This window comes from Lucilia cuprina, chromosome 2 (genome assembly GCF_022045245.1).
Source record: "Lucilia cuprina isolate Lc7/37 chromosome 2, ASM2204524v1, whole genome shotgun sequence".
NCBI classification, from domain to species: Eukaryota; Metazoa; Arthropoda; class Insecta; order Diptera; family Calliphoridae; genus Lucilia; species Lucilia cuprina.
The window spans coordinates 68,740,994-68,750,120 of NC_060950.1; the positions used below are offsets into that span (position 1 = coordinate 68,740,994).

Below are 9,127 nucleotides of genomic sequence, written 5' to 3' on the forward strand. Positions count from 1 at the left end.
TTCTATAACACTATAAATAAACATAAACAAAACTACTATATCATGGACATAATCTTGTTAAATATACTAATCATAACATCATCTGGCCAAAAACTCAGGGTTTATGGTAAAATTTGTATAAGTTGGTAATTTTGTTAATTTTTCTTTGTAATATTTGTCGTAAAAATGAGTGAAAATCATTTAAGACAACGTCAAAATGGCACTCAAAACGACAAGAAAACGAATGAAAGTAAAGTGAAAGAAAAGGACAAGAAAAAGAATAAATTGTAAGTGCATTTTCTATAAAGGGAAAAACTTATGTTAATTCCATAAAAAAGAAATATATACAGCCTTAATAGGAATTATACTGGTGGATTGTTGTCTTTTCTTTTGAACTTTTAATTCAAATAAGCTTAAAACTTTCTATCTATCAATCCATCTATCTATCTATCTATCTATCTATCTATCTATCTATCTATCTATCTATCTATCTATCTATCTATCTATCTATCTATCTATCTATCTATCTATCTATCTATCTATCTATCTATCTATCTATCTATCTATCTATCTATCTATCTATCTATCTATCTATCTATCTATCTATCTATCTATCTATCTATCTATCTATCTATCTATCTATCTATCTATCTATCTATCTATCTATCAATTATCCTATTGTTTTACTTTAGTGCTGCTGCTCACGAGGAACTCCAGCATGCTACAAGTTCTTTTACTCATCGCCTATGGACTCGTGCCGTAATTGTTATCTCCGTTATGACCATAGTATACTTCTATACCAGTAATCAAACGCGTGAAACTAAATTTGCCTTGGTACGTGAAACATTACCATTACGCATGCAAAAATTTAAATGCTCCCCACAATATGAGGAGGAAATGAAAAAGTTCCCCCAATGTGTACCCAAAAAATGTGGACGTTTTGTTGCGGATAAGTTAGTGGAGCCGAAAGAGGTTGAAATACTTTTAGAAATGGCTCAAAATATCATAGGCTTGGCGGGATCATCAGGAGGAGCCTCTATACTGGACATACATACGGGAGCTTTGTCATATGGTGAAAAATATTTAAATTTTTATAAAATGCCGGAAGCAAAGAAGTTATTAAAACCGGAACAATTGACAGTATATAATGTAAATAATTGTTTTAATGTAGATATTTAGAACTTAATTAACTTTTATCTTTTTTTTCATATTCAGCTAGTAAAGGGAAAAATTAAATTAGCTGTTGCTGAACAATTTGGCATAGAACCCACCAACTTGCATTTAACTTCGCCGACATTTTTCTCGCGTCTAACCAATGTAACGGCCAAAAATATTCACGATGAATATTGGCATGAACATGTTGATAAGGTTATAATTGGAAAAGAATTCTAAATCAATAATATATTTATATTATTACTTACCAATCACTTGCAGGAAACCTATCCTTCATTCCATTATACATCTTTGTTATACCTAACTACTTTCAATAAGGATTTCAAAGGTGGCCGTTTCATTTTTGTGGATGGCTTTGATAAAAATCGCACCACTTCCGCCATAGAACCTAAAAGAGGTCGTGTAAGTGCATTTACTTCAGGTTTTGAAAATCGCCATCATGTGGAGAAAGTAACAGAGGGAACAAGGTAAACGTTTTCGTTAAATAATTCGATAGAAACATTAATTTGTCATTTAATACTTTTAGATTCGCCATAACCATATCCTTTACTTGCGATAAACAACAACGTATAAACGATCCCCAAATGGCGTCATTAGAGGAATAAATCTAGTTTTTAAACCCCTAGCAACACACGATCATTCCGTTAAAGTATTATTTAAAACAAATAAATCATTAATTTATAATTTATGTGATTAAAATATTTGTTTATTTTTATTAGTTTTCAACTTAGTGCAATTCTAGACTTTTAAATTTATCATAATTATAAAAACCAGCTCGTACTTGACGTCCTCCAAAGAATCGACCATTTAAATCCACAACAGCTTTTGAAGCAAAACAAAAATTTGCTAAAATCCTTAACAAAAAAAGCTTTAATAAAAAACCACTTACCTTTAATGGCACTTTCTATGCGCTTAAATTCTACAAAGATTTTCACTGCATCTTCGGGAGCCGTACCAAAAGATTCATGTATTAAAACATTCGAAACATCTCCGTATTTGGTATTACATTCATCTTTTACTTCTGGCTCCAAATCTTCATCTACGTCACCAGGGCCCACCATATTCTTAGAAAAAGAAACATTAAAGCCATTTTATGTTTAGACGTAGATAATAACACTTACTCTTAGTAGCACCACTTTGCTGGGGGCCTTCATAATTTCTGTAATACTAGGCTCCGTTTCGGTTGTTTCGCTTGTAGCTGCTGCCGCTGTTGAGGGAGTAGGAGGACCCATGTTAGCAATTGGATTAGAGGCAGCTGGTGCTGCTGCCGGTGGTGGCGGCAAGAATACATCACGTTCATGTATAATGCGACCACCACGTTTAGAAGTCTTTTCCACTTGCAAAGCCATGGACATACCCTGCTCCTGCTTGCCCAAACCTTGACCATCTTTATAACCAAATTTGGCCATAATTTTTGCGGCTACAGAACTAGCAGAATAGGGTATAGTAACATTCGATGAGGGATCTCCTTCATTAGCAATAGATATTTCTTGTAAAGAAGGTGGCGGAGCAATGGCAACACCACCACCCTTATTAGTAACGGAACCCGGTGCAGGAGGACTGTAACGTTCCTCTTCCGTTATGCGCTGACCAAAACCACTGAATTTCACCGGTGGTGAATCATTATTGCGTGCATTACGATTACGGCCACGTTTTCGTTCACCCCGATCACGATCTCTATCACGTCCTCGGTCACGTTCACGATCATCTCTACCTTTATCTTTGTTACTATTTTGTTTTTCTTTCAATTTGTCATACTCATTCGGCCACTGTGGATCGTATTCATCTACAAAATCCCAATCATCTGTTTTAACATTTTCCAGCGAAGGCACCAGCGGCTGAGCAGATATAATGCGTTTATTTTCGCTTTTAGTTAGGAAAATTTCCTCCGAACTTTGTATTTTCTTTGATTTCAAATTTACCACTGGTGTCATTAACTGTTTGGTATAATAAAGTTATTAAAAACAAAAGTAAATATTCATTAATCAACAATTGTTTCTACCGGTTTCTTAGTGGGCTCCTTAGTTTTGGGCAGCTGGGCCTTTTTGATGGCCAGCTGTGTTTGCAGCATTTTAATACCCGACGACCAGCCATCTATTTGTGAAGTTTTGGGTTTAGTGTCTATATCGTCGTACAAGTCCATTTTAATGCGTGTTTTTTTAAATTGTACAAATTTTTATAAAAAATCCATATATTCTTTTTTATTGTTTACCACTCAGTTGGTAGATAAATTATATTTTTGTCTGCGTCATTCAACATAAAATGATAACATGTTTAATGACAGCAATATAGAGTTGTCTTTTTTAGTACTAAGACAAGTCAGTATAGATGCTACAAAAAGCAGTTTTTATACGGAAATACCGTTATTATATAATTAATTTGAATTTTCATTTGTTGCTGCTTTACGACAAAACTACTCAACCGATTTACGGGAAATTTGCCACACGGTTAGGTCTAATTATTCTACTAATGTATTTGGTAATAAGAAGATTTAGAGATAATTTTAACAACCCCCTAAAATAAATAAAAACATTTTGTTTTAGGTTTAACTTTTAGTAGTGTTTATAAGCTTTACACTTTCATTTAATAAGGAGAAAATATAAATTAATGTTTTTAAAAAACTAAAAGTGGAACAAATAGTATTTTTAAATGTTATTACATTTCCATTTGCTAAAGATTATAGTTTGATTTTTTGTTTATCTTTTTATTCAAATTTTAAAGAATTTGATGATGGTGTTGCTGGCGTTGAACTTGCAAATGTTTCCACCGCCGGTTTATAAGGAGTCGCTAGGCAATTGTTAATAAAGTTACAGACACAATGTATGTATTGTGTAGGATATTTGGTGTAGATTTTAACATGTTCAGCATCTTCAAAACATATAGAATTGACATCAACGCCCTGCTGCTGTCGGATATTAATGAATTTTTCAATATCCTGAAAATATATATAAGTTTATATTTTTTTCTTTTTTGAAATATGAAAAGTTCTTTTTACCGTGTACGGTATGACAACATCACCCTTGGAGTATAAAAATAACTGAGGATATTCATTTGGCTCATTTTTCAAATCATTAAAGGGATTTGTTTGAATTGGCTCGGTTTTTACAAATAAACTTTTAAATGCTGCAAATGTTTCCTGAAAATAATAAATTAATATTAATTTTAAATAGATAGATACAAAGATAGAAAGATATATAGATAGATAGATAGATAGATAGATAGATAGATAGATAGATAGATAGATAGTTAGTTAGATAGATAGATGGTTAGATAGATAGATAGATATATAGATAGATGGTTAGATAGATAGTTAGATAGATAGATAGATAGATAGATAGATAGATAGATAGATAGATAGATAGATAGATAGATAGATAGATAGATAGATAGATAGATAGATAGATAGATAGATAGATAGATATTCGTTGACAAAACAAAACTTGCGAACTTTGTCAAAGTAATTAAATTTTAATATAAACCCTGAAAGTAATTTGTTTTACAATAACAAAAACCATAGAATATTTCCGTTAAAAGCTATTTTTATAATATTCCCCCTAGACTTTTTTCTATTTAACTTGATTGTACTCAACAAGAAATTTATTGATTTGCATTAGCAACGGTATAACTTTTATACTCGTAATACAATTAACCTGTAAATTAACTCAAATTACTTCAACTTACCTCCACAAACCACATAATGCCCAATGTTAATGTTATTATAATAGCGGTAATGCAATGGCATTTCTTTCGTTCCTTGCCATAAATAGCCGTTACGGCACGATACAATCCAAGCATACGTCGTTCGCCGGGAGCCGAATCTAAAATCATACCACGCACTTGCAGTGGGGTTTTATGTTTGCGTATGGCCAGTGATATGTGTTGATAAAGATAAGCACCACCATTTGAGAATATATGAAAGATAACAGGATGGGAATCGAAATTCATGTCATAGATTAGTTTAAGAATTTTTTCACCAATCGGCATCATTTCTTTGCGTTTCCAAAAGAGTGTATCGACGGGAGCGGTATAGCGTACTGTGATTAAGCTAATGGAGAAAAACATAATAAGCGAAAAATTTGTCATAAAAATATATATAAACTTACCCTCTATCTTCATAGATTTTGGAATATTTCATCAAATACCTATCCTGACATCCAGCCCAACCCAAGAGCATTACAATGGGCACATGTGTATCATTGTAAACGAATACAAAATCATCGGTTTCCGTTTGATCCAATGCCGTGGAGGAGGTTCTTTGTTCATTACGATACTGGGGTGTGGGAAACTTGATTATATATTCAAGAGTGTCTTTGGGTTTCATTAGATTTTCCAATTGTTGCTGCTGACTCGCTGGTATGCTGGCAATTAATCCAGTACCACCAGTTAATTGTTTACCCATATTTTGTTGCGTTGCAGTTATAGGTTTACGACCCGTTATGGCGGCCGACTCTAAGCGTCGGGTAGCATTCGTTTTGTTCGTTGTATTGCCATATTGTTGTTCTTCGGTATTTGATGCGGAACTAGTTGTTGTTATGCCATAAGGATTACTGTTATTGCTGTTCGGATTCGTTGATGTTGACATTTTACTTGTAGAAGTTGGTTGGTTTTGCTTGTGAGAGGAGACAAATCTGAAAGGAGCGTAAAGTAAGAAGTGATTACAGTTGTTTATTTATATGGATTTATCTATCTATCTATCTATCTATCTATCTATCTATCTATCTATCTATCTATCTATCTATCTATCTATCTATCTATCTATCTATCTATCTATCTATCTATCTATCTATCTATCTATCTATCTATCTATCTATCTATCTATCTATCTATCTATCTATCTATCTATCTATCTATCTATCTATCTATCTATCTATCTATCTATCTATCTATCTATCTATCTATCTATCTATCTATCTATCTACCTATCTACAAATATTAGGAACTTTTTAGCTAATTTGTTTTTTTGTTATTAAACACATATTACATATTAGACTTTTAATGAAATTGTTTTCGTTTGATGTTAAAATCAATAAGAAATATAACTTACAGAACATATATTATATATAGCTCCTAAATTCTATAGTTTTTGCAGATTTAAATTAATATTTTTATGTAAGAAATAACAAATATTACGAATTTATTAAACAAAATCATAATTTTTAATTGTTATTTATTTCGATTAAATAAATAGACCAGTAATGTTTATAAATTTTAACCGTAAGAATATGATAAATAAGACTTTTGTTATGTGTTGTTATGTACGTGTATACACATACATACATAAATAAAAATATACTATATACAAAAAGTACATGCAAAATTTTTATGTAATTCTTGAAACCAAAGTATGTATGTATGTACTTATATACTATATATAATATACATTTTGTTTAATGTATGTTTTTTGTTGTTTTTCTAGTCACAAATAATCAAAAATTGATTTTATTTTACTATTCCATTTTACCATTTAAAACCATAAATTTACACAACTAAATTTTTCCAAAACTTTTCCTGACTTAGGTCAGTTTTTTTCTTTGTCTTAAAGTTTAACTTACCTCAAAATTTATTTTCAAACAATAACTCTGCTTTGAAATTCTTTTTTTGTAACTTTTTCCTATCTGTAAGTGTTTTTTTTTTTTTTTTTTGAAAATGTTATTAACTAATAAATTCTTGACCTTCTTCTTGGTAGCCGTTAAAACGAAAAATGTAATTGCAGTGTGTGCGACAACGACTGAAAAACTTTTCTCCGTTTACGATGACTGTTGTTTGAGGAGAAAGAATATAAATTGGAAAAAAAGGAATCATGTGTTTTGTTAAATCGTTGTTTGATTCTATTGTATGTGGGTTGTCAAGGTATTATGTTGATTTTGTCTGCAAGGAGATGAAATTGTTGTGAGTGAAAGTTTTTTTGTAAGGATATGCGCATTAACAACTTTAGGTAATATTTTTGTCGTTTGTTGCCAATTCTGACATTCGATAAAACCGGTAAGAAGTAAACAAACAATTTTTTTAAAGAACAGTTAGTTATCTTTAAATTAACATTTTCAAAAATTTCTTCAGAAAGTTATAGAAAACATTAGGAAAAATAATTGATAACATTGCTTATGGAACATTAAATGATAATTTGACTTTTTTATGTTTATTGTAAATTAATTTTCGATTGCGTTTGCTAATGATTTCTACTTTAAGCGTATTTTCGATAACATTTAACTATTTGATACCTATCTATCTATCTATCTATCTATCTATCTATCTATCTATCTATCTATCTATCTATCTATCTATCTATCTATCTATCTATCTATCTATCTATCTATCTATCTATCTATCTATCTAGAACTAGAAAATTCGATAAATCGTTTTTAAATATAAAATACATTGTTAAACAGAGTTGCTTTTATTATTAATAAAGCGCATGTCTATAAAATATTTTTTCTTTGTTATCACTTTTTCAAAAAGGATATGTCAAACTTTTTGTCTATAAAATCCTTTCAAAGTTTGACGTCATTAATACCTACAGAAACGCATATTTCAATAAAAGATTATTAAAACACCAAAAAAACAAATTTCCGAATAAAACTCCAAAATAATGAAGTTAACTTTAAGTCGTTATCGTATATTATTATCTTTGCAGTTTACTTTACTCTTGGCCGATTTATTTTTTAATACATTTTCTCATCTTTTATTGACACCAAAACTGCAATTGACCATATTGTTGTTTGTGTAAGTTGAAAGGAAATTTTCTAAGGACAATAATATGTTTGAAATTAATTGATTTTTTTTTGTTTGTTTTGTTTTTTTTGTATATAGGACACAGGATTTATTTATAATATGTGAATATTTGTTTTTTACTTTTGCTGTACATGCCACCTGTGTTTATGAGGTAAATTTTAGATTTTAAATAAAATATTGACATTTGGAAGATAATATATTCCTTTTCTTTAATAGGTTGGAGCAACTCATGTTATCTTAAGGAATTGTAAATTTTTCCTTTTCACCATACTTTTGTATTTCCTGTTATCGGTTTCACAGCATTTCTGGTTTGTTTACAATGTTTTGTGGTACCCAATGGCCAATTGGCCCACAACTCTTAAGGCTTTGTCGTTTGTACAAAGAACCGGTGAGACCTTTATAAATAATCGAAAAATGTTTATCATTAATCTTAATATATTTTTATTGCAGTTTCTTTTTTCTATTATTACTCATATAAACGCACCGCTTTAACTTTATCTGATCCTCGATTTTATGAAGAGAATATCGATTGGATAGCTGAGCAATTAAGTAATAAGTAAATGTAATTTGTAAATATGTATGTACATATGTATGCTTAGAAGGAGTGTGTATGTATATTTCAATTTAAATTTTTTTAAATCAAAACACTTTCTTAAATATTGAAAAATACTCTTATTAATGTGATTAAAATGTTTAGTACCCGTATGTTTTAGTAAAATTAAAAAAATATATGTAATAAATATATACTGTGATCAGAAGAAATCAAATAATTTTATTAAAAACTTTTATCGATAAGTTTTTTTTTTTTAAATCTACAGTTGTTCGTTATAATGCTAAAAAGTTAATGATATTTCTATAGAGATATTTTAAGTAATCAATAACAAGGTCTTTAAAAACTGACATTGTCAATAACTTTTCTGTAGAAAATACAGTTATCGATAAATTTCTCTTTAAAAATTCCAAATTTTTTTATAAAAAACTGTTTTTTTTCAATAATTAAAAAAAATGCAATTATGGACAATTTTCCTAAAAAGTATAAATAGTTATCGATAACGTTCCTGGAGAAATCTTATGTTTAAGATAATTTATCTGTAGAAAAATATAGTCGTCGATATTTTAATGTAAAATAATCAATTTTTTATACATATTTAGTTATCGTTACTTTTTTAATAGAAAATTAAGTTATCGAAATTTTTCTATAAAAAAATTTAGTTATCGATATTTTTAATGAATATAATTTTATCGA

At 29.8% G+C, this 9,127-nt stretch overlaps 4 protein-coding genes across 5 annotated transcripts; 2 read left to right on the forward strand and 2 right to left on the reverse strand.

The window, feature by feature from the left end:
* Nucleotides 1–31: 31 nt before the first annotated feature.
* LOC111679176 (2-oxoglutarate and iron-dependent oxygenase domain-containing protein 3-like) lies at nucleotides 32–1,840 on the forward strand. The gene is made up of 5 exons (XM_023440697.2): nucleotides 32–266; nucleotides 672–1,128; nucleotides 1,195–1,347; nucleotides 1,414–1,619; nucleotides 1,679–1,840. Exons 1-5 carry the CDS (start codon nucleotides 166–168, stop codon nucleotides 1,755–1,757), a joined length of 996 nt encoding a protein of 331 aa, XP_023296465.2. The 5' UTR covers nucleotides 32–165; the 3' UTR covers nucleotides 1,758–1,840.
* On the reverse strand, nucleotides 1,826–3,405 carry LOC111679175 (splicing factor 45). The gene is made up of 4 exons (XM_023440696.2): nucleotides 3,155–3,405; nucleotides 2,274–3,089; nucleotides 2,042–2,216; nucleotides 1,826–1,974 (listed from the first exon to the last, which is right to left on the reverse strand). The coding sequence occupies exons 1-4, from the start codon at nucleotides 3,293–3,295 to the stop codon at nucleotides 1,880–1,882; spliced, it is 1,227 nt and encodes a 408-aa protein (XP_023296464.2). The 5' UTR covers nucleotides 3,296–3,405; the 3' UTR covers nucleotides 1,826–1,879.
* Nucleotides 3,406–3,695: 290 nt separating this feature from the next.
* Nucleotides 3,696–6,855, reverse strand: LOC111679197 (transmembrane protein 53). Of its 2 annotated transcripts, none has more exons than XM_023440723.2 (5): nucleotides 6,705–6,855; nucleotides 5,256–5,780; nucleotides 4,834–5,197; nucleotides 4,148–4,288; nucleotides 3,696–4,087 (listed from the first exon to the last, which is right to left on the reverse strand). In XM_023440723.2, the coding sequence occupies exons 2-5, from the start codon at nucleotides 5,732–5,734 to the stop codon at nucleotides 3,857–3,859; spliced, it is 1,215 nt and encodes a 404-aa protein (XP_023296491.2). In that variant the 5' UTR covers nucleotides 5,735–5,780; nucleotides 6,705–6,855; the 3' UTR covers nucleotides 3,696–3,856. The 2 variants fall into 2 exon arrangements, with proteins under 2 accessions (XP_023296491.2, XP_046801047.1); XM_046945091.1 differs by lacking the exon at nucleotides 6,705–6,855 and adding an exon at nucleotides 6,197–6,289.
* A 773-nt stretch (nucleotides 6,856–7,628) lies between these two features.
* On the forward strand, nucleotides 7,629–8,572 carry LOC111679198 (transmembrane protein 138). The gene is made up of 4 exons (XM_046956459.1): nucleotides 7,629–7,872; nucleotides 7,960–8,032; nucleotides 8,098–8,269; nucleotides 8,332–8,572. The coding sequence occupies exons 1-4, from the start codon at nucleotides 7,739–7,741 to the stop codon at nucleotides 8,439–8,441; spliced, it is 489 nt and encodes a 162-aa protein (XP_046812415.1). The 5' UTR covers nucleotides 7,629–7,738; the 3' UTR covers nucleotides 8,442–8,572.
* The last annotated feature ends 555 nt before the right edge of the window (nucleotides 8,573–9,127 follow it).

What these genes read in the sequence shown, in the direction of transcription:
- LOC111679176 (XM_023440697.2), top strand. Translation starts at nt 166, where the DNA reads ATGAGTGAAAATCATTTAAGACAACGTCAAAATGGCACTCAAAACGAC. An exon ending in GACAAGAAAAAGAATAAATT is followed by an intron (nt 267 to 671) that starts GTAAGTGCATTT and finishes GTTTTACTTTAG; the next exon opens with TGCTGCTGCTCACGAGGAAC. An exon ending in GGCATGAACATGTTGATAAG is followed by an intron (nt 1,348 to 1,413) that starts GTTATAATTGGA and finishes AATCACTTGCAG; the next exon opens with GAAACCTATCCTTCATTCCA.
- LOC111679175 (XM_023440696.2), bottom strand. Translation starts at nt 3,295, where the DNA reads ATGGACTTGTACGACGATATAGACACTAAACCCAAAACTTCACAAATA. An exon ending in AGGAGCCCACTAAGAAACCG is followed by an intron (nt 3,090 to 3,154) that starts GTAGAAACAATT and finishes TATACCAAACAG; the next exon opens with TTAATGACACCAGTGGTAAA. An exon ending in CATAGAAAGTGCCATTAAAG is followed by an intron (nt 1,975 to 2,041) that starts GTAAGTGGTTTT and finishes TTGCTTCAAAAG; the next exon opens with CTGTTGTGGATTTAAATGGT.
- LOC111679197 (XM_023440723.2), bottom strand. Translation starts at nt 5,734, where the DNA reads ATGTCAACATCAACGAATCCGAACAGCAATAACAGTAATCCTTATGGC. An exon ending in AAAATCTATGAAGATAGAGG is followed by an intron (nt 5,198 to 5,255) that starts GTAAGTTTATAT and finishes TTTCTCCATTAG; the next exon opens with CTTAATCACAGTACGCTATA. An exon ending in ATGTTGTCATACCGTACACG is followed by an intron (nt 4,088 to 4,147) that starts GTAAAAAGAACT and finishes ATATATTTTCAG; the next exon opens with GATATTGAAAAATTCATTAA.
- LOC111679198 (XM_046956459.1), top strand. Translation starts at nt 7,739, where the DNA reads ATGAAGTTAACTTTAAGTCGTTATCGTATATTATTATCTTTGCAGTTT. An exon ending in TTGACCATATTGTTGTTTGT is followed by an intron (nt 7,873 to 7,959) that starts GTAAGTTGAAAG and finishes TTTTGTATATAG; the next exon opens with GACACAGGATTTATTTATAA. An exon ending in GTCGTTTGTACAAAGAACCG is followed by an intron (nt 8,270 to 8,331) that starts GTGAGACCTTTA and finishes TTTTTATTGCAG; the next exon opens with TTTCTTTTTTCTATTATTAC.